Here is a 24,072-nt window from a genome sequence, read left to right on the forward strand (position 1 = left end):
TCACTCAGACAGACAGCTGGTCCATTTCTCCCTCTCAAAAATAGCAATCATCTGCTGCAACCAATGAAACATGGCCATGTTCTTGTGCTTCAAAAGCCACTGGAGTTCTCAACACTGAGGCACCTACGTGATGGATCAAGCCCAGAGGAGTGCACCACATGAGCAAAATGTCGCGGACGATATTCCCTCAAGATGCAAGTGTTACACTTCATCCAAGTCCCCCTGAGTTTTTCCCATACAGTCATTCCAGCAGTACTTGAGGATCGGCCGAAGAGACCAAGTACAAAAGACATACAGTCATAACTTTAGGTCACCGATTGGTGTCCAAACCTCACGACACCGGAAGCACCATGACCTGAAAAACTTAGACCTGCATCCTCCTGGAAAGGTATAGGCATCTCCAAACACCTCTGTCCAAGGATGTTGTGACTCCATAAACGCTTCTTAGCTGTCTTCCAATCTCAATACATACAGATACGCTTTTGATGGGAAAGTGCAGGAACTCAGTCAAAGCCTAGATCTTATTCTTGATGGAGGATAATCACAAAACCAGACACACTCCTCCTTCATTCAGCCTCTCAAGTGATGTGTACGTGTCACCCATTGAATCTGCAAAGGTCACTGCATTGTCCTGAAGTCAAAGTCAGTTTCCACACGGTGCACAGTTGCGTCGTTACTTCCGCAATGAAATTATATGCACAACATTTACACAACTGGGTGCATCGAGTAGCTTATTAATTTATTTAATTACTGCCTGTTTTGGATATGGTGCCAGGGTCTGCTTACAGACATCTTCCTAATACACGCAAAATATAGGATGTACCCGCTCAGTTTCTTAAATAAGGCCGTGGGCCGGATCGTGCACCTCGGTTTGCAGCTTCTCCAGGACTCAGGCACTACAGAGCCTGGAACACAGAGCAGGATGCAGACACACACTGCTCTAGCAGTGGCTCCAGGTGCATTTTGTTTAAAGCGTGGAGATCAACGTTAGCTTCGGTTTCATTTTGTCCCTCTTTCGTTCCTTTTGCTCTCTTGATTTGGTGATGGGAAAAGTCAAAAGCTCATTCGTCCACCTTTTCTCAACGATTTTTGACTTTTCTCCCTTCGTTTAGGAATCGACGTATGCCGTGTGACTGGGCCATTAACAATTGAATCAAGACAGTCTGAAGTAACACAATCATATGAGATCAGAAGAGAAATCCAGCCCGAACATTGAGTCTCCAGTAATTAACAGAAAATATTGTTTTTAAAATAATTTTAGACAAATTCTACACAAATGCAGCTTTAAACATTCATAATCTCTACAAAATCTCAGACCGGGCTTCTCCCCAGAGACATTTATATACCTCTAGTCTAGGAACTGCAGGTCGAGATTCCTACTTCCTCTATAGAAGCTAATAATAGCTGCTTCACCAAACAGCCACCTCACTGCTTTGGTTCGGACAGCAGCTTTCCAATCAAATAACAAATCAACATCAGCACTCAGTCTCTCCATCTGCTTCCACAGAGAAGCCTCTGAAACACACACACACACACACACACACACACACACACACACACACACGGTGGGCAGAGATATTGTTGCCATCACTAAAGAAACACAGCATAACACATTGATCAGCATCTCTCACAGAGCCCACAGTGTAAACACAGAGCGGTTTGCATGATCAGGAGGAGGCGCTCTGAGCATCTTACCTCTGAACTTCTTAGGAGGGTTGTTCAGTTCTCCTGCATCAGGCTGCACCACACAGCGGTCATCCACCAAGCTGGGCACACAGACACATTGTAACACTGTAATTACATACAGGCACATATGAAATAATTTCTCTGAGTAATCCACTCAACTCTGCAGGCCTCGTGTAGTTCTCATCAGCTTTTGAAGCTCTGGTTGCTTTTCCCATTTAAGTTATTACAATTTTATCAATATATCAGTTATCACAATTGTAAATAACATAAAATTAACATAAATATGACAGCAAACAATAACTAAGCAAGTTGGTTTTATACTGTAATCTCAAACAAGTTCCACAACAGACAAAGGTTCTCAAGACCAGGCACCTAAGTGGCTCTGGCTCTACTCTTTTCTACTCTCCTATTTTACTCTTCCTTTTTAGATATACCTTTATATACTAGCATAGTTCCACCTTAGAATTGGAATATAATATATAAGATATACCTTACTGAATTTACATGCATCTTACTTACAAAGTACTCAAAGTGGACTTAATCAACAAAATTAGCTTGTTAAGTCTGAAATTGCAATGAAAACCTGTACCCTTTTAAAATTTGAGATTAGAGCTGCAGCAATTAATTGATTAATAAATTCACTGTCAACTATTTTGATAATCAATTAATCATTTTGAGTCTTTTGGTGCTTAAATGTGAATACTTCATGGTTTATTTTATTCCTATCTAGCAGCAAACAGAATATCTCTGGGTTGTGGACAAAAGACATTTGAAGGCATCATCAGACTCTGGAAAAAACTGATCAACTTTCACAATTTTATGGATCGAAAAACTAATCATTCAATTGAGAAACTGACTGATTGATCAATCATAAAAATCAACAGCATGAAGTAATCAGTGAACTCAGTAAAGTGCCTCATTTTATTTGTTGTGATTCATCATTTCACCAGAAAGAATCATCCAGTCACTGAGGCCTAACAGCATCTCCATCGTGGTAAAATTGTTACTTCACCAACACACGCACGCACAAACACACAATGTTGTTCTGGGATACCTACACTTCAACAATTCAAGCAAGCAGCTGTACATTTCACTCAGCATGAACTTTTATTGAAATTATGTGTCTGTAAGAGGCGCGTGTAGACACATGCTTCACATGTGACAGCACGGTTGTGTCATTTCTGAAAACATCAAATTACAACTCAAAATCAGAAGAAGTTGGAAAAGTACAGAAAATGCTCATTAAAAGCAAACAACAAAAAACCTGCGGTGATTTTAACATTTAGTGACGTCTATTTCATTGCAGACCACATGAACTCAGGACATTTCATGTTTTGTGTGGCCAACGTCATTTCATTTGTTAATATACATCCACTTCTGAATTTCAGGCATGCAACACATTCTAAAAAAGGTTGGGATGGGGGCAATTTAGGCCTAGCAATGAGGTGTCAAACTTGATAAATAAATGATGTTATTTCAAACAGGTGATGTCAACAGACGACTGTAATCATTATTTGGTACAAAGGCAGTATTCACGAAAGGCTGAGTCTTGGATGAGGAGACAGATGGAGGACCTCAGGTTTGACAACAAATGCATGATAAAATTATTGAAATGTTTAAAAACAACATTCCACAAAGAAAGATTGAAATGGATTTTTATATTTTACCCTCTATCATGCTAGCATAAACTTAACACCCATGATCTCCAATCCCTCAGACAGCACTGCATAAAAACATGTCATTCGTCAATAGCTGATACACATGGACAATGGATTACTTTGGGAAACTTTTGAAAAGTACAAAAATATGGATTTACATTCATAAATGCTACTTAAAACTTGACTGTGCAAAAAAGAAGCCTGATATTAACTTTGTCTAGAAGCTGTGTTGGGTTTAGAGGCATGTGTGGGTTGGACCATTGCCCAGTGATCATGTACAAATCAGTATTCCAAATCTTTTTTGGAAGAAATGGAATTCAGTGTGCTCCGAACCAAAGATGAAAAAGACCATACAAACTTATCAGCAACAAGTCCAAAAGCCAGCATCTGCCAACTATGGGCTTCTATACTTCTATGTTGGCAGAATTAATGCAGAAAAGTACACTGAGATTTTAGAGCAACATATGTTGCCTTCAGGATATCTTTTCCAGGGATATCAATGCATTTTTTTAACAAGGCAATTCAAAACCATATGAATGGCAACATTACAAAATCTAAATGTTTTATCTTCTTAATGTTTTATTCATTCATTAATTTTTTTTGGAATGTGTTGCAGAAATCTAGGAATGGATGTATATTAACAAGTGAAATGAAGCTGACCAGACAAAACATGAAATATAATTGGTTAATACTGTCAACAAAGAAATTAAGTCAAAGCAAATCACTTTCATTTATTTTATTTGCATTTTCCATATCATCCCAATTACTGTAATAATGTATACACAACTGCACAGGCTGGACTTCTTGTGAACATTTTGTCTGACTCTGCAAAAAGTTAATTATTAACAGACGTGCTCTTGAATTGTGTTGAAAACCAGCTGCAGTCTGTATATGGCTATTCAGCATGCGTGAAGCTTTAATGTCATTTAATGGCTTTGAAGGAACTCCTTTCTTCAGTTTGTCCTGTTAAACATAGCAGCATGTAATAACTATTCATTCCTGCTGACGACAGCAGCACACTCTCCCAGCATGTTTTCTTAGTTTACATAGATGCACCATGTTCACCCTCCTACTTCACAAACTAATAAAATAATTCAGGATTAGATGACCTATGGTCAGGCTGGAATTCTTCTTGACAAATTTAGCTTTCACTGTGTTAGAATAACATTTGTCTGGACACACGCCAAATCCCACATCCATTTTGGCTTCTCTACCCCCGGGAACATCTACAGTTGTCCAAACACAGCTATCGCTGGCCTGTACACCTTCAGGAACAAGGCTGCATATTTATTAAGTGAGACAATAACTGGGAGTGTTAACAAGAACAAAAACAGGGAACCATGGTGATACAAGGTCCACAGCAATAAGGTCCACAGTTCTAGAATAGCTGTGCACATCCTCCACGTACATCTGGAGTTCTATCACCATCCGGCATAAAACTTGTACCACGTGAATATGCAGATTCATAGTGGATACGCTCTGGTGACCTTGAACAAAATTAGAGGAACCAAAAGAAATTCCCTGCAGTGGTAATAGCATAGGGCATAGGGGTTGATGGGTGACTAAGGGGTTTAGTCCAACCTGAACAGCTTGGGTAATGCAAAAACAATAGATGTCATCATCATGTAATTTCCGAAATTAAAAGAATGTATAACCACGATGTAGTGATAGATGACGGCTAAGTAGATCAACTGAAAAAGCAACTCGTTTGCTTATGTAATATCCCACAGATGTCAGACAGTTGATGGATACTGGATGGATGAATGAAAGTTAGGACATGAGGAAAATACTAGGCAAGATATTAACTCAACAATAAAATAAATACAGAATTAAAGAATTGATAGAATTTGTATCTGAGGGAGTACATTCAATGTACTTATGTAGCGCCAAATCACAACATACGGTGCATCCAGAAAGCATTGACAGTGCTGCACTTTTTCCACATTTTTAATGTAACAGCCTTATTCCAAAATGGTTGCAGTTCATTTTTTTCCCCTCAAACATCTACACACAATACCCCAAAATGGCCATGTGAAAAAGGTTTTTAAGATTTTTGCAAATTTCTTAAAAATAAAAAAATAAACCTGGTGCATTGCCTGTTGGGATCAGCAGGCTCTAGATTAGGTAGTGTTTATAAAATAGGTAGCTGACAATTATGCAAAATTTCTACAATGAGTTGGAATAGCACATGAGTCCAAATGTTTTTAGAACCTTAGACCTCAACAGCTTTTAGAAGAACTCAACCCTTTTATTTCATGTTAATGAAATTAACATGAAATAATAATTGTTTAATGTTAATTTACTGTCTTAATATATTTATCAATTGTTTAGGTTCTTGTTATCATATACACACTATTATTATCATCATTATTTATTACTAATACTTCGATTTTGTCATTTGATTTTTAAATAGACAACTATGTAAAAAAGTGTTTTCACTTTCTTGTGTCATCCATGTATGCTGAGCGAAAATATAATTATATAAATATTATACAAATATAAATAAAAAATATATTATTGTGGCCAGCCTAATTGCTGGCCAGAGATAATCCATGCCACCTCACAGGTGCGATGGATTACCTCTGCAAAGGAGTACTCACTAACAGATTTAGACAGATTTGTGAACAATATTTGAGATAAGCAGGTATAGTATATAGATAAATAGGTTTTGTATATAGAAAATCTTTTGGATTTTTCAGTTCAGCTCATAAAAAATGGGAGCAAAAACAAAAGTGTTGCATTTATATTTTTGTTCTGTGTATTTTTATCATTTATTTATTCTATTATGTACTTACACTGAACTTACTAAAATCATGCATGCAGGCTTATATATATATATATATATATATATATATATATATATATATATATATATATATATATATATATATATATATATATATATATATATATATATATATATATATATATATATATATATATATATATGCTTTTTTTTAGTTTAACTAGCTGGGGTACCCGGCACTGCCCGGGTTAACCTGTTTTAGACATAAGCCAAATGCAATCATTTTAATCAAAACAATTGCCAAACATTTGTTTTTGTAATGCTGATGTCTTATAAAAATAATAGTTAATGGGCTAAGGTATGTCCAGCAGAACTATAAGAGATGGACTCCCCAAACTAAGTGGAAATACTTGATTAAAAGACAAACACATTTGAAGTCCTTCATGCAGACTTTGTTTTGCAATCAAATTTATAACAAAACTACACACAAAAGGTAGGTAACAGTAAATGTAAATATCAATGAATTAAAATTGAGGTAGTGGTGTATTTCACAGTTTTTACATTACAATTTTACAAACATAAAATTAATGTATTCAGACAGAAAGGCAAACTGGGTTGTACAGGACAGTCAGGTGCTTAACAGTTGAGAACATAAAGTAGCTGAAGAAAGGGATTAAATAACAGAGATGGCCAACACATACACAGGGCTGAAAATCTGAATCTGCCTGGTCATACCCACAGCCTTAGCCTAAGCATGTTGTTGTTTTGCTGAGTGTGCTGTAGAAAGGGATTAAATAAACAGAGATGGCCAACACATATATAGGGCTGGAAATTTGAATCTGCCTGGTCATACCCACAGTCGGCTATTTTGGGGGTAATTTTCAGTTCAACTTTTTAAAAAATGGTACCAGTTTGTTCCCCATGTCATGAGAATTCAGAATATATATAGTTTTTAGGACTACATATTATAGTTTGGGAGTTTATCGCACATGGTACAACATTGTATGGTCTTACATAAATGGCTATTTTGGGGGTAATTTTCAGTTCAACTTTTAAAAAAATGGTACCAGTTTGTTCCCCATGTCATGAGGATTCAGAATATATACAGTGAGGAAAATAAGTATTTGAACACCCTGCGATTATCTGCTTCCCTGGTTTTCAGAAGCGGCAAGTCTGCAATGTCTTCATTAACCCCTCTCAAAGTCATTTAAAGATGTCATTTGTGAGTCAACTTTGTGTGGATTAAAATAACTAACTGGGACTCTTGTCTTGTTGTGGGCAAGAAACGAGAATCGCCCTCCATTCCACACCGGAGTTTTATGCGATGGTTCCCTGGAGTGAGCACCAGCCGTTGCATAAACTGAAGTTGTCCATTGGATAAAGGAAATAATAATAATATCCTCTGTTTTGTGGGAATAAGTGCACAGCTCCAAAGAGCGGCGCAGGCTTCAGTCAGAATTAATAACTTCAGAGCAAATCGCTGTTTTAGATCAAATGACACCTCTTTCCAAACATTATAAAACAAATAAACTACAACCTGTTTCCCCCCAAAATGAGACTTTCTCCATTTTTTATGAATTACATCCTGACGTGCAGCACAGCCGGTTGAAGAGCACAGCTCAGAGGCTATGGAGGTACATTTGTGTCATTAATATCTGAAAGGAAATGCTTTTGACAAAAACCACAGATTTTGTTTATTTCTATTTGTGTCCAGAGATCAAGGCTCCATCATGACAATTCAGTAAGGTATATTTTCTATTATACATTCCAATTCTAAGGTAGAACTCTACTAGTGTATACTAATTATTAAAAAATAAATAAATCATACATTGTGATTTCCGGATTTTTTTTTTTTTTTTATATTATGTCTCGCACAGTGGACATGCACCTAAGATGAAAATTTCAGACCCCTCCATGATTTCTAAGTGGGAGAACCTGCAAAATCGCAGGGTGTTCAAATATTTATTTTCCTCACTGTATAGTTTTTAGGGCTACATTATAGTTTGGGAGTTCATCCCAGACAGACAGACAGACGTAGCCCTTTATGTATATAGATTTTACTTTTGTCTTGGGGGATAATGGGATTTATTTTGTGCGCCTGCAGAATGCTGAAGAATTAACTGATGCCTGTGATAAATGTTCTGTAAATGAATGAGGCGCTGTGACTGTTTCAGCTTTTAAAAGAAGTTAATTTTCTTGTTGTGGCACAAAATGCCGCTGTTTTCTGGTTCAGGCTGAGACATGCACTGGGAGCAGAGGGACTTTAAAAACATTATGTTTCTTCAGCCACAACATTTACACCCTGTGTGAATGGTTTTAGTATTTGAAACAAGTCTGAACTGTTCGCATGAGGACTGCAGCTTTCAGTTATTCACCCAATCAATAGACAGTATCAATGGACGTATTTCTACTTATGAGTAACTTGTAATAAATGTGTGTCAACAATCGCATAGCTTACCTACAACTTATGATCTGCAAATGCGGGACATATTAGCCATATGCTGGCATATCTCGAAAATATTGTGCATGCCCAAAATATTTTGACGTACTCGCCGTATTGCAAAGTATATCTGCGTGCTTCAACGTGCTTTTAACATAAACAAAACTCACCCATAACTTATTGGACTTACACCTGCGTATGCCCAGAGTTTTTAATACGGTCAGCAAACGCTGGCTAAATCGTTAAGGTGTGACGGGGTGTTGATACTCCAGCTAGCATAGGGTCTGCACATGCATTAGCACATACATTGCTTGTTAGTTAGTTTACAGTAAAAACGTGCATTAGTAGTTGCATTGGTAGTCGTAGGACTACCAATGCAAACACAAACATAATAGCAAAATGCCTGTCAGTATTTCCGCAAATACAATTAAGACTACTAATTTATACATTAAAAGATGCCAACATGAGCTAAAATAGGATGTTCACCAGTCCTCACCTGTATTTATCAGAATCCAAAATTTCAGTGCTGAATATCAAGTATTTTTTAGAGAATTACTGACGGAATTGTTTAGTAGACCCACTCACTCTATTATGCCTATGGAATTTTTGATAGATACAGCTCAAGACCAGTGAACCTCCTATTCTAAGTCAAGTTGGCATCTTTTAACACAATACGTGCGCACGCACGCACACACACATGCTAGCTTCAACAGAAATGTTACTGTGCAACAGAGGCGGTTTCTCTAAGACTGCAAAGGAAGCTCAGCTTCCCCTAAAATGTCAAAAATTAAATGGTCAAATATGTACAGTTTGCTATCATTTCATTGACTACAAATGCATTTGAACATGTTCATCTTGAAGACGAGTTCTTTCAAAATCAGCTACTTATCACAAATTTATTGACTATTTTGTTATCTTATCATAAATCTTTTTCTTATACGGTCTGTGGTCAATGCATTTTCCTTTAGAAGCTGAGCGTCCATTCACTTCAATGGGACTGCCTGGAAAGGTTTTTTTCATTGCCACAAAACGTGACTGTCAGTGGATAAAGCCACAATTTTGTCCCGCCCCTGGACGCTGAGAGTCTCAGGGGGTGAATGAAGCTGTGGATGGGCCTAGACGCTGGAGTTCTGTACAATGATTGGATGATCAGTCGAAAGGCTGAATCCCGTTTTGATTGACAGCTATACAAATGTGAGAATTAGTTTGCACATTTTTGCGTATTTCTGCATTTTGAAATTTATGCCAAAGTGTTTTGCATGCACTATAAATCAGTCTGTTTTAAAAGGTGCACAGAGAAGCACACTGGATTAGGACATTATGTGAGACGATTCGGATGAGTTACTCTCTGCTTCATTCTTCAGTAAGTGTTTAAAAGTCATTGCATGTTAATTAATGTCCCGGTTCGCAACACATCAAAGTATTCATGATTATAAGTTTATCCAGGCATATGTGGTAATAATTAGTGGTTGCTGATGCATTTTATTCATGAAAATTAGTGATGGAGAAAAAAAGAAGCGTTTTGAACCACTGAATCAATATTAAGCAATGGTTCAGTGTTTTGAAGCTTTGATACAATTACATATGGTGACATCTGCAAGCCAATCTTTAAAATAACATTTGCATGGAGCAATGTCAGGAAACAGGCTCTGTTATGTATGCTTAATAATAAAGGTTCTATGAACTTCTTGAAACTTTTTATGATATTTTTGTTTAAAAACATTAATAATGTTCTTGTAAAAGTAAGTCCCTTAGGCTGCTCCCTTGTTTTCACTCGGGGTCACCACAAAGTTTTATGCAGGATGGCCTGTTTGACGCAACTCCATATTACATGGAGAAATGTGGAAGGGGTGGGGTTTGAACCGGGAACCTTCCGCACTGAAACCAAGTGCACCAACGACTTGGTGATTGTACCATCATAAAATATTGTATGTAATAGAGATATAAATTGCAAAATGCTTGTGCAACTTGGAACTGTTATGACCATTTTACATATTTTTATGACGTAAGCCAACGATGAGCTTCCCCTCTTTGACAGACCAGCAGCCGCCACTGCTGTGTGACATGTCTGGAGGAGCTCACATGTAAAGTAGACCTTATGCGGTTTACGCAAACCTTGTTGCTAATCGTAGAGTCCTGGTGGCTGCTAAGGTCACTGTTGATATGGCAGAAGATGCACATAATGAATTTCGCTCACCTTTGAACAAACTAGACAGGTCCCGCTGGAGTAGAAGCCCATTGTGCTAAACTGAATTTTTTTTCCCTCAGACATTTAACATTTAATTACCCTTCAGTCTCTCTCCAGCTACTAAATAGCAGCTTTAAAATGCTGCTCAGCTGGACATTAGGAAAACGACAGAGACAAGAGAAGTTGGTACTCTTCTCACTACAAGCCCATTTCTACTTAAGGTCTGGGGATGTGAAAATGCTGCTCAGAGGGCTGTTGTAGTTGGGACAAAATATCTCCAGGTCAAAGCTGTAGTTTGGTAAATAGAAACATTTGTGCCATTGGGGGGTTTACTGGAACTCTAGAAGACCTATGATGTTTGTCATGAACAAGTTTGATGAAGTTTCAGGTAAATGGACTGCATTTCTGTAGCCCTTTCCCGTATGAAAAAAAAATGTCAAAGCAGCAGATATCTTTACAATGATGCCTCTCATTCACCCATTCATGTACACACCAATGTCACTGTGCTATCATCCAAGGCACTGAACTGGTGGATCAAGGACCTTGCTCAAGGGTCCTTAATGATTTTCCAGTTCGATTGGGAGATGAACCGAGCATCCACTGATCACAGGCCCACTGCTTTAACCACTAGAACAAGTCCTAATGGCACTGCTGATGCTACTCAGCCTTCACAGTACAGTCTTCCAGCAAGATATTAATTTTAATTAAGTTGATTTTTACACTTGCTAATGTAAAACAGTATCATTTATGTGGGTGTATTGCAGCACTATGGGCCTCAGTAATGACGCATCACCAGGGCACATACACTTACTTCATAGATTTGATGTTTATTGCCAACCCAGTCTCACGGCATGTCGTGATTCAGGAGCATGAAATATACATTACTCTATTGGTTCGTGATATTGTCATGAAAACTGCAAAATGTTCGTACTGGGAGCACAAATTTATTCAAATACATTCTGTGACGGCTGCACGAAATTAAAAGTGATGCCGGGGGGGGGGGGGGGGGGGGGGTTATGGTTAGGGTTAGGAGTAGGGTTAGGTTATGGTTAAGGTTAGGAGGTAGGAGTAGGGTTAGTAATACATACACACACACACACATATATATCTTCAACCGCTTAGTCCAATTGAGGGCCGTGGGGGGCTGGAGCCTATCCCAGCAGTCATAGAACATGAAGCAGGGTACACCCGGGACACTTGTTTAAATGTGTGCTGTCACTAGCAAGGGTTATTTAATGTATTTCTCATGTGGAATCATGCCAGTCGTTGCCTTCTGTTCACTCCAAAGGCTACGATAATGAATATAAAACGAGTATTGGAAAAATATATAAATGAGAAGGCATCGTATAGGAGGATTTCCTCACAAGTGTCATTTCTTGGCTCCAAAACAGGCCACAGCCCAGCTCGCACAGACCTGTTGTTCTAACACATGAATGACAAAATAAAACTTCTCTTCTTGTGATTTGTGCCACCTCGTTGGCCCTTAAAGTAGACCTGCATTGAAATAAATGCAGTCAGATCTTTGGACCAAAAAATGACTTCTATTTACACATAAGATCCTTCTGAATGTAGTAAAGTAAATCTGCAAGCCCAGATCTGTCATTCAACGGAGAAATCTTCGTTTAAAAATGACAAATTTACAGCTAAAATTCGGCCCTTCCCAAAACTGTCATCACATCCGGGACGCTGCCGAGAACCAAGAGAGAAGACCCTATCCCAGCATTTATTGTGCACGCCAACTGTAATTTGTGGATTTACGTCAGTTTGCATCTCTCTTACAAAAGCACCTTTTTAGTGTCTTATACGGAAGGATCGACTTTTTTTTAAACTTCATATTGTCTTGCGGTACATTTGGTGAATATACATTTCTTTTATTTTTGCTTGAAAATTATTTTTGGGGACATTGAAAATCTACTGTCTTTAGCCTCCGGTGTTACTGTTGTGGGGTACGGGTGCGGGACCCGCAAAGAATCCAAGTCATTAAAAAGATACTAACCTCTCTCAGTGGCCACGGAGCTCTGCAGCTGCGATTACCGAGACCATGCGGCGCTGCGGATAAGTCTGTTCTTGCGGGCGGCCGGAGTGTTCCGCTTCAAAACAGTGAGCGTAGTCTCTGGACTTGTTGCCAAGTTGGCCGCACCTCCATTCAGTAGACAGGGAGGTGGTGCCGGAGTTGGCCGCAGCTCTGCACAGCAGACACGGGGGCGGTGTGAGTGGCCTGCTGCGGCGTTTACTGAGCCCGCAGACTTGGTAAGCGCATCGGAGGCAGTGAGAGCAAGGCGTCAGGGAAGAACGTCGCCCGCTGTCGATGTCACCGCTGAGCTGAGCATGCAGAGCTGTATCTCGCATTCATTGCAGCTTACTTTTGGATGTTGAAACCAGGATGTGCATAACAGTAACATTACTAAGATAAAATCAATTTCATTGCAGGATTGGACTGAAGGCGCTAGCGCTCCGTCTTCTCCCTCACGTCACGGCAATGTCCCAGATGTACAAACAGTTTTCACGGAGGGCCAAATTTTAGCTGCAAATTTGTCATTTTTAAACAAAGATTTCTCCGTTGAATTACAAATTTGGGCATGCAGATTTACTTTACTGCATTCATGAGGGTCTTATAAATACATATCAGCTATTTCTTTCTGAGATCTGACCACATTTATTTCAATGCAGGTCTACTTTAAGTCTCACTTTGGGGACCACATCACCACACGACAGTCATTTTCTGTTCAACTGCGCGCTTTGGCAAACCCATAATGAGGAAGGGAGGGTGCGACAGGACTCAGCAACCGCACGCACCAAATGGTGAATATTTCATCCAAAATTGTCACCGTGCTTATGCACAGTGTGAGAGTTCAGGGTCTCTGGTGTGCATCCTGTTGTGTCACCGTGATCAGAAGCAGCAGCAACACCAGCATTTTATTATTATTAGCATTTATTATTACTGCGCCAGTATCACCCGAGCACTTTGAATAATTCAACAACATCTGAGTGCTAAAAGTCATGCTGGCTGAAACAATGTGGCGTTCTGCAGCCTGCGCATGCATCGCTAGCCAGTACTAGATGGATCAAACCATTTTCCTCGGTCCTGTGCGCACTGGTCACGAAAAGTTCTGGCGCAAGGCTTGCAAGAAAATAAATTCAACATTTTTCATGCGCTCACAGTGATAAAAGGCCAGAATCAAACCCGGTATGCATCAAGGGGAAGCCTACTTTTTAGACCACCGTGCACCGCCTGCCTGCATCATGGGTCAGTGATGGGGTTGCCTGCAGCCTCCTGCAAGCAGTTGTGAATGAGAACGATGGCTTGTTGCACACAGCACAAGTTCAATTCTTCTTCTGACTTCTCAGCCTCAGACCTGCACCATGTGCATTTTGCCACCCTACATTTCCTATTCTGTCAGTACTATCAGTGGTGGAGCATGGCTGCATTGCATCACCTTTTCCTTCTCCTCCTCCTACTGTTTTGCCAGCTTGGCTCAGTCAGATAAACAGCAAAAAAAGCATCTGTTTATCTCTTCTGTCACCAATAAGAAAAGGAAAACGTTTTTTAATTGAAAATAAATAAATAAAAATAAGTCAGTGCATGTCCATCACAAGGACTAGCATTGCAATCAGAAAATAATATCTAAGAGCTCTATCTGGAATGACCAGTAGCTCCCACCAAATTGGTCCTGTAGAGTAGAGGGACAGGTATTAGGTCCTTCACAGACAAGTGAACCCTCCCTGAATTGATCTAGAAAAAGTAGATTAAGCCTGGCACCTGATCAATTCATGTGAGAGAATTGTGAGATGAAGTTATATATCTTAAATAGCTTTGGTGTGTGATGGCCTGACAGAGAGCAACCATATGGTAAAGTACAGAACTGTTACTATATGTCGCGGACATGAACGAGCAAAGCTCTTCAGCATCTCACCATGTCATTTACAGTTGTATGAAAAAGTTTCGGCACCCCTGATGATTTCCATGATTTTCCTTTACAAATCATTGGTTATTTGGATCAGCAATTTCAGTTAAATATATCATCTAGCAGAAAAACAAAGATATTTGAGAAGTGAAATGATTTATGGATTTATGATTTAAATGGATTTACAGAAAGTGTGCAATAATTCTTTAAAGAAAATAAGGCAGGTGCATAAATTTGGGCACCCCAACAGAAAAAAAATACATCAAGATTTAGTAGTTCCTCCTTTTGCAGAAATAACAGCCTCTAAATGCTTCCTATAGCTTCCAGTGAGAGTCTGGATTCTGGTTGAAGGTATTTTAGACCATTCTTCTTTACAAAACATCTCAGGTTTGTTGGTTTCCGAGCATGGACAGCCCGCTTAAAATCACACCACGGGTTTTCAATAATATTCAGGTCTGGGGACTGAGATGGCCATTCCACAATGTTGTACTTGTTCCTCTGCATGAATGCATTAGTAGATTTTGAGCAGTGTTTACGGTCCTCTTGTTGAAAGATCCAGCTCCGGCGCAACTTCAACTTTGTCACTGATTCATGAACATTGTTCAAGAATCTGCTGATATTGACTGGAATCCATGTGACCCTCAACTTTAAAAAGATTCCCAGTACCTGCACTGGCCACACAGCATGATGGAACCACCTCCAAATTTTACTGTAGGAAGCAAGCATTTTTATTGGCATGCTGTGTTCTTTCAGCCATGCATACTGCCCCTTGTTATGTCCAAATAACTCAATTTTAGTTTCATCAGTCCACAGCACCTTATTTCAAAATGAAGATGGCATGTCCAAATGTGCTTTAGCATACCTCAAGCGTGTCCGTTTGTGGGGTGTACGCAGAAAAGGCTTCCTCTGCATTACAGCATCAAACAGCATCTCTTTGTACAAAGTGTGCTGTATAGTTGAAGAATGCACAGACACACTATCTGCAGCAACATCATGTTGTAGGTCTTTGGAGCAGGTCTGTGGGTTAACTATAACTGTGCCTTTTTAAACATTTCTCTCTTTTTTTTTGCCTTACAGCATCTGTGGGGGCTTCCAAATGCAGTGACTGATAAGAACTAGTAAGAATGTAGCCCATAGTCTTAAGATGGTAACATTCATATGTCACTAGTCCTGATTTATATAATGTACTGACTCTCTCCACATCAGGGGAAATAACTACCAGGATCTACTATTACAGGTGGTACTGGTTCCAGTCAAGGGTCTAATCTTATGTGGTCTAAAAGCACCTATAAAAACAAATACCAAAAAAAAAAATTGTAAAAAACAAACAAACAAACAAAAAAAAAACTGTTGTAGCAATTCTGTTGACAAATCAAGCTTTCAATCAAGAGGACTGCTGTCATCAATAAAAATGGCACCGCTTGAAACAGAAAAAAGGGCCCTGAAGTGGGTCCACACAGGAGACATACCCCAGGGTGCTGATGAATCCACTGGTGGAGCCTTCTGCATACAAGGAGCAGATGTCGCCAATATGCAGGAAGCTCGACATCTTATCTGACATGTCTGTCACACCTGTAGTGATGAAAGAGAGTCATAGGTTTTTGAAAAGTCTGTAAACCACACTTCAATAAGTCCACAAACACTTGTGCTCTGGCTTGCATTCAGCTTGAGCCAGATTAGGGATGGGTATTGATAAGATTTTATCGATAGATACCATTATTGATTTCGCTTATCGATCCGATTCTTTATCGATTCCCTTATCAATACCTCTTATGTATTTCCTGTGTACTAAAAGTAGGCTTTACAGGTTTTCTATGTCAACAACATTTTATTGAGTCTTAAATTAAATAAATGTGAAATTGGTCACTGGATCCTTGATCTCTGGATATAAATAAAAAACAAAATCTGCACATGGTCACTGGATCCATCCCTGGTTCTCAAGACCAGGCACCTAAGAGGCTCTACTCTACTGCTCTTTTTTTTTTTGGATATTTAGATATACTTTAGTATACACTAGTAGAGTTCTACCTTAGAATTGGAATGTATAATAGAAAATATACCTTACTGAATTTTCATGATGGAGCCTTGATCTCTGGACACAAATAGAAATAAACAAAATCGGTGGTTTTTGTCAAAAGCATTTCTTTCAGATATTAATGACACAAATGTACCTCCATAGCCTCTGAGCTGTGCTGCACGTCAGGATGTAATTCATAAAAAAATGGAGACAGTCTCATTTTGGGGGGAAACAACGGTTTTGGTCAGTTGTAGTTTATTGTTTGTTTTATAATGTTTGGAAAGAGGTGTCATTTGATCTAAAACAGCGATTTGCTCTGAAGTTATTAATTCTGACTGAAGCCTGCGCGGCTCTTTGGAGCTGTGCACTTATTCCCACAAAACAGAGGATATTATTATTATTATGTCCTTTATCCAATGGACAACTTCAGTTTACACACCGGCTGGTGCTCACGCCAGAGAACCATCGCATAAAACTCCGGTGTGGAACGGAGGGGGATTCTCGTTTCTTACCCACAACAAGACAAGAGTCCCAGTTAGTTACTTTAATCCACACAAAGGTGACTCACAACTGACATCTTTAAATGGCTTTGAGAGGGGTTAATGAAGGCATTGCAGACTTGCCACTTCTGAAAACCAGAGAACCACCGAACAGCGAGTCAAAGCGCTGCTTCGTTGCTTCAAGCGGACCTACTGCAGTCTGCGATCAACATAGACAAATGATCATTTTCCCAGCCACTGTGGTGTCCCGAACTGAAGGACCGATAAGGGAATCGTTAAGCAAAAAGGCTATTGATGTCGGTGGATCGAATCCTTTCTTAATCATACTTTAAAGCAGGGGTGCCCAAGTTCGGTCCTCGAGATCTACCTTCTTGACACACTTAGTTGTCTCTCTATTCCAACACACCTGAATCCAATGAAAGACCCGTTAGCAGACTTTTAATGAGCCTTCATTAATTGGCTCCATTGATTACAGACCCTGCAGCGGGTGTTGTGTGTTGGGGGGTGTGGCTGGAGGTTTTGATGTTTTCTTTTCTTTGCTCCTCAGGTGGCATGGAAGCTGATTTGTCTGTGGAAAAAAGGTGCTGGCTGAAGAATCCTCACCCTCGTCAATATCATGTGAGGCACCTGGGACTGGTGCTCACGTGCAGCCCTAAAGATTTTCCGCTGTAGCGGATAATTGGATGGCGTTCTGCTTTTAAGGCATGTGTGAATCAAGCAGAACTGCCGGGAACTCGACCTTGTGATGTTCGTTTGTGAGACGCTGAGGACCGCACCTGGGTTTGACACATTTAGCCTGTGAAGCAAGGAAGGGTGAGGACACATGCTGTCAGCACACAGTAAAGGTAATTAACTGTTGGACTAATTGTAGATAGTAACGATGTTTTGCTACATAGTATACGTGAAATTGTGATGAGAATGGTGTGGCTTGCTTCTCACTGCTGTGGCGTGCAGGATAAGTGATCCTCCACTTATTGTGAGAAGCTGCTCATGTGCATAAAGATAAAAAGTACAGACCTTGATGTGTTGCTGATAGCATGTGTTTTGTGAAAGAAATTGCTATGACTGCTAACGTACCTCACATCTTCTGTGCTTCAACAGAGAGTCAGTTTGTCGTGTCCACCTAGGGGGTGTCTGTTTGATGGTAGTGAGTCCAGGAGCACCGGACTGCTCTCCCCATGAACATTGGAGAGCGTGCCAGCAGTCACTCCTCTTGAAGGACATTGGGTTGGGGGTTTTTTTCTATAATTTATTTAGGCACAGGTGAAAAATAAATTGTTTTTTTGTTGATGGAACCGCTTTCTGGTTATTTTTAGTGCTGGGTCCTGTCTGACGCAGGTTCGCTCCTCAATCTGCGTCGACACATAACAGTAGTTCCCGGCCATTCCATAATGGACCCAGCGGCAGAGGCGGTTCCTTTTGCCGAGAAAGTCCAAGAACACTTGGAGAAAATATGGGAGCAATTACAACATCTCGCAAATCAAATTAAACAAACAGACGCCCGTGTTACGGAGCTTGCAGCGCAAGTCGTTCCGCTTCCTGCTGCGTCAGCTGCGGCATCAGCGATACCGGGGCAGATAACTCCGTCACCCAGGGATTCAGTGTTCAAACCGATTATCTGTCATCCGGAGCCTTATGCGGGAGATGTCGAGGCTTGTGCTTCGTTTTTTATGCAATGTTCTCTGGTTTTTGCTCAGCGACCGGCTTCCTTCTCTTCTGATGGGAGCCGTGTTTCATACGTGATAAATTTGCTCCGAGGTGACGCCTCAGCTTGGGTCACAGCGTTGTGGAGTAACGACTCGCCATTGTTAGGGTCCTTTAAGGATTTCTCCCGGGAGTTCCGACTGGTTTTTGATCATCCGGTGAAAATGAATACCGTTGCTCAACAGTTACTGAATCTTAGGCAGGGGAGGCGGAGTGCGGCGGAGTATTCTGTGGACTTTCGGATTTTTTCTGCTCGGTCAGGTTGGAATGCCGCAGCTTTGCGGGGCGTGTTTGTGGACGGGTTAAATGAGTCATTAAAGGACGAGCTGGCGGTCCGTGACGAACCAAACGATTTAGATGAGCTAATATCGTTGGTAATTCGTCTGGATGATCGGATGAGGGAGCGTGGATGCGAGAGAGGACGCCCATCAGAGCGGGGTTTTTCGTCTCGGGGCTTTCCCCGACACAGGTCTGGGCCGCCTCTTCTTCGCCCGACTGAGGCTCCCCCGACGGGACCTCTGGCTCCTCCTGTCGACGAGCCCATGCAGCTCGGTCGAGCAGAGATTTCTGTATTGCCCCGACTATTAGACGTCAAAAAGAATAATGGTGACGTGAGTCCAAGTGTTCTGGGACCGGCAATATAATACACATATATAAAAAAAAATAAATAAATAAAAAATAAAAATAAATAAATAAATAAAAAAAAACAGCACGGGTAATTGTTTTTTTTTTCTTCTTCTCTTTTTTTTTTTTCTATTTTTGGTTGGTGATTTGTAGGTTTGCCTGGAGGGGGAGGAGTGGCTGTTCGGCGGTTGGATGTCCGCCTGGACTCTTGTCCTTATTGCTTTTTTATGTGTTTTTAGGTATTTTCTGTTTGGGCTTGTTGGGTCGTTTTCTTTTGTTGTTTTTTATTTCTCTACATTCCTAACCCCGGCCTCACTTGCCCCAAGACCGTTTGTCTTGTGGGTGGTGGGGTGGTGCAGGTTGGTCACTGAGTATTCTCAGAAGACCTCTGCACCTAGGGGGGGTGTTAGAGGCGTTTTTTTTGTTTTGGTTAGGGCCCGGTTCCACTCCAGCCTCGGCGTGCCTTTGTACCGTTTGTCATTGGTGTTGCCGGGGTATGGTGCTGCGGGGACTTACCTCAGTTGGAGGGGTGGCCCGATCTGTTGCCGTTTGCCATTTCGGTGGTTCCACCCCTCCCGAGGGGCTGGGGTATGGTCGAGTTGAGGCACCGGATGTTTTTCCGGTTCTCCGCTGCGCCTTGGGGTTGGAGCCGGGCTAGTTTTTTCCTGTTCCCTTCTCCGGCTTAGTATTGCGAGCGGTTCGCTGCTATTGAGCCGCCGAAGAGCTCTGGGTGGGACCTAGGGTCTTTCGGGGTGCCGGGGAGGGTAACGGGGTTTAGAGTCGTTTTACCATCCCCCGGGGTTGTTTTTGGTAGTCCTCCGGGGGTTGATTTTTGCTTTTGTTTTGTTTCCTTTCGAGTTCCGCCTCCAGGGTTGATGGGACGGTCCTCTGGGGGGGAATTGGCTTGGGGCTAACTGGCCGAGTATGCCTGGGTCTGGGGTTCCGGGGTTGTGGGGGGGGCGCCTCCTGGGGTTGATGGTACGGTCCCCTGGGGGGCGCCGTTTTACTCTATGTACACCTGGGGACCTGTGTGGGATCTTGGTTCTGGCTGTTCCTCCTGGAACAGGCGATGAAGGCCTTCTGGGGGGGGGGGGTTGGTCTTTGCAGGTCATTCTGGGAGGGTTGTTTGTTATTTTTCTTTCGTGTATTTCTGTTTATATTGTGTTTGTGGGACTATGTTGGGTTTTGGTGTTTGGGATGATTTTTTTTTCTTCCCGGGGTTTGATGGGACGGTCCCCTGGGGAGGTTGTTGGGTGGGTTTTGTGTTTTTTTTTGTGTGTTGGATTGTTGGGGTTTGTTTTGGGGCTTTTGTTGACTCCAGACGGCCTTCCAGCTGCGGTGCCTGTCCTGTTGTCTGTGGTGGACCTCGGGAGCGTGGTGCTGTCTGCTTCCTGGTATGGACCCCGGAGAGAGGTGCTGTTCTCGGTCCTGGTCTGGTCGGTCGCCGGGGGGCTTCCTGTTGATGGGGGGGTACTGTTGTGTGTTGGGGGGTGTGGCTGGAGGTTTTGGTGTTGTTTTCTTTTCTTTGCTCCTCAGGTGGCATGGAAGCTGATTTGTCTGTGGAAAAAAGGTGCTGGCTGAAGAATCCTCACCCTCGTCAATATCATGTGAGGCACCTGGGACTGGTGCTCACGTGCAGCCCTAAAGATTTTCCGCTGTAGCGGATAATTGGATGGCGTTCTGCTTTTAAGGCATGTGTGAATCAAGCAGAACTGCCGGGAACTCGACCTTGTGATGTTCGTTTGTGAGACGCTGAGGACCGCACCTGGGTTTGACACATTTAGCCTGTGAAGCAAGGAAGGGTGAGGACACATGCTGTCAGCACACAGTAAAGGTAATTAACTGTTGGACTAATTGTAGATAGTAACTTGATGTTTTGCTACATAGTATACGTGAAATTGTGATGAGAATGGTGTGGCTTGCTTCTCACTGCTGTGGCGTGCAGGATAAGTGATCCTCCACTTATTGTGAGAAGCTGCTCATGTGCATAAAGATAAAAAGTACAGACCTTGATGTGTTGCTGATAGCATGTGTTTTGTGAAAGAAATTGCTATGACTGCTAACGTACCTCACATCTTCTGTGCTTCAACAGAGAGTCAGTTTGTCGTGTCCACCTGGGGGGTGTCTGTTTGATGGTAGTGAGTCCAGGAGCACCGGACTGCTCTCCCCATGAACACTGGAGAGCGTGCCAGCAGTCACTCCTCTTGAAGGACATTGGGTTGGGGTTTTTTTGTATAATTTATTTAGGCACAGGTGAAAAATAAATTGTTTTTTTGTTGATGGAACCGCTTTCTGGTTATTTTTAGTGCTGGGTCCTGTCTGACGCAAGTTCGCTCCTCAATCTGCGTCGACACATAACAGCGGGTCTGTAATCAATGTAGAGAAATGATCATTTTCCAGACAAACACCCCCCCAATAACAACGGCCACTCTGAAGGACCGATAAGGGAATTGTTAAGCAAAAAGGTTATTGATGTCGGTGGATCAAATCATTTCTTAACAATACCCGAAAGGAACCGGTTCTCGATACCCATCCCTAGGCAAAATAGAGGTTGGTTCTATTCTCGGGTTAAAATTTTAGTGTACCGTATTAAAACTAGTGTATTCTCAGTTGTGGTAAGGAACATTCAAAACCATTTTCAATCCTAGCAGGCTTAATACTGCATGCATCCTGCTGTAATTTTCAGTTAACGTACTCTGCAAAAATGTCCGTTAATATGGTACCTGGGATTATATGATTCAAAGACACCCCCATCCCCCCCAACCCCAAAATCAAAATCAGCCAAAAATGTCACAGATTTGAGTTACTGGGGGAATCCTTGCAATCTTCAAAATCCCCCTCTCAATATAAGCATCACCTTCTACATCTTGGAGCACAGCAATCACTGCCAACGACTTTAGGGCCAGTTTCCACCAAGCTTTTCTTATTTTTTTTTTTTTAACTTTGTGTTGGTGTCAGCATTTGAATGACTTCTATGTTGAGACACTTGAGTATTTTCACCAAGCTTTCACATCAGCTTCGAAGTCAGCATCAGCTGCAACTGATGTGCTTGCACATAATGATAATCTTGATGCACATGTTTTCTGTGCTGTGACACCATCCACGTCACAGGGAAGCTGATGGTCCATGCGTCTGGGCATCAGTAGTATAGTAGTAAGCGATATCACTGATAACGTAACCATCTAAACATAGTTCACTTCTGGCATGAGGTGCTGATAACTGCCATAGTTCTTCCTTGCAGCACTGACTGGATGGACCCACCAACACTTTGTGTACTTTTGAATGATTACAGCGGTCAGTACCACTCATTGTTCATCCTCCAACTCTTCCTCGTCTGTTTCATTAAGCAGCATCATTGCAACAAATTTCCGTTTGTCAGCTATGCTGCACCCAAGAGCTGATCTTGCTATTTTAGTTCTAATTAAGTAAAATTTCAGGCTGAGAAACTCAAAAGCACAATATTGGTGTCAACATTCTATTGCAGATTTAAATACCGATGCTAATGCTGACGCAAAAGCTTGATGGAAACAGTGCCTTAAACCAGGACTAACCGGCTTAAACCACCGCAAATGGATGGTCTGAATTTTAGGCCTATGGACTAGAGTTAGATGGGTCCAATTTGCCTACTCCATCACCATAGCAAACTCCTATTTTTTAGTTTTTCACTAAAGCTTGAGTACTAAGCCTTATAGTCTCAGTCTGTCAGTAGCACTGCTTCATAAAACCAGGTCCTGGTGCCCTATATTAGGTTGCCGAAAACTGAATAATAAGACCCCTTTAAGGTAACACACCAATCCTCCACTTGCTACTGGATTTAGTCTATGTGGAATATCACAAAAGAAGTAATCAGGAATAGTCGTGTAGCTCCTACTTAACACGGGTATATGAAAACTACAGCTCAATTAAAAAATGTTTTTCAAGCTCTACTTTTCATTGCTCGATATAAATGAAAGACTATCGTTTAAAAAATAAAAATAAAAACCCTGCCTTTTTGTTGTAAACCATATATGACCCTAACCAAACGTTTGTCTGTAAAGTCACCCAGCTCGCCCACGGCACAGCAGAAACACGACGACTTGAATTAAATCCCACAGTTTTTAGCATAACACAACAAACGGAAACAAACGCGTTTTGTTCGCTTTTTACCATTTAAGGCGTCCGAATGTGTTTCTGCGCCTTGAAAACGATTAAAAAAAAAGAGAAAGCAAAGTTAGGCGGTAAAAATGTCACCTCGGCCGTGGCTCTCGTGGGGTTTTCACTCGGACATCTCCTCCTCATCCCGCCGACAGCTGGACTCCAGTTTTTCTGACAGCTATCTGTCACCTCCTCCTCCTCCTCAGTGCCGCCGCGTCTCCTCGTCTCCTGCCCTGGTGTTATCTGGGAAATGAGGTCCGTCCGCTCCCCGCACCATCAACACCAAACTCAAATGTTGTTCACGCCAGAGAAAAAGTCTCCGATTCTTACATTAATCGCTACTGCAAGTGCAGTTTAAGTATTTTCAAATGAGATCGCTTAAAGAGAGAGAGAGAGAGAGCGAGAGCATATATTTCCAAGCATACACGTATAATTTTCAAATTTGCGTGGCGGTTTATTAAAAAACGACC

At 41.3% G+C, this 24,072-nt stretch overlaps 1 protein-coding gene across 4 annotated transcripts in view; it reads right to left on the reverse strand.

The window, feature by feature from the left end:
• Positions 1-23,822, reverse strand: part of LOC117507035 (inositol 1,4,5-trisphosphate receptor type 1) — a 286,805-nt gene extending 262,983 nt beyond the window's left edge. For all 4 annotated transcript variants that reach the window (XM_034166724.1, XM_034166723.1, XM_034166725.1 and 1 more), the window contains exons 1-3: positions 23,699-23,822; positions 16,093-16,195; positions 1,696-1,766 (exon numbers count right to left, since the gene is read on the reverse strand). In XM_034166724.1, the coding sequence (XP_034022615.1) occupies positions 1,696-1,766; positions 16,093-16,184 (163 nt within the window). In that variant the 5' untranslated portion in view covers positions 16,185-16,195; positions 23,699-23,822. The remainder of the gene's footprint in view (positions 1-1,695; positions 1,767-16,092; positions 16,196-23,698) is intronic.
• Positions 23,823-24,072: the final 250 nt, after the last annotated feature.

The sequence above is a fragment of the Thalassophryne amazonica genome, chromosome 3 (assembly GCF_902500255.1).
Source record: "Thalassophryne amazonica chromosome 3, fThaAma1.1, whole genome shotgun sequence".
NCBI lineage: Eukaryota > Metazoa > Chordata > Actinopteri > Batrachoidiformes > Batrachoididae > Thalassophryne > Thalassophryne amazonica.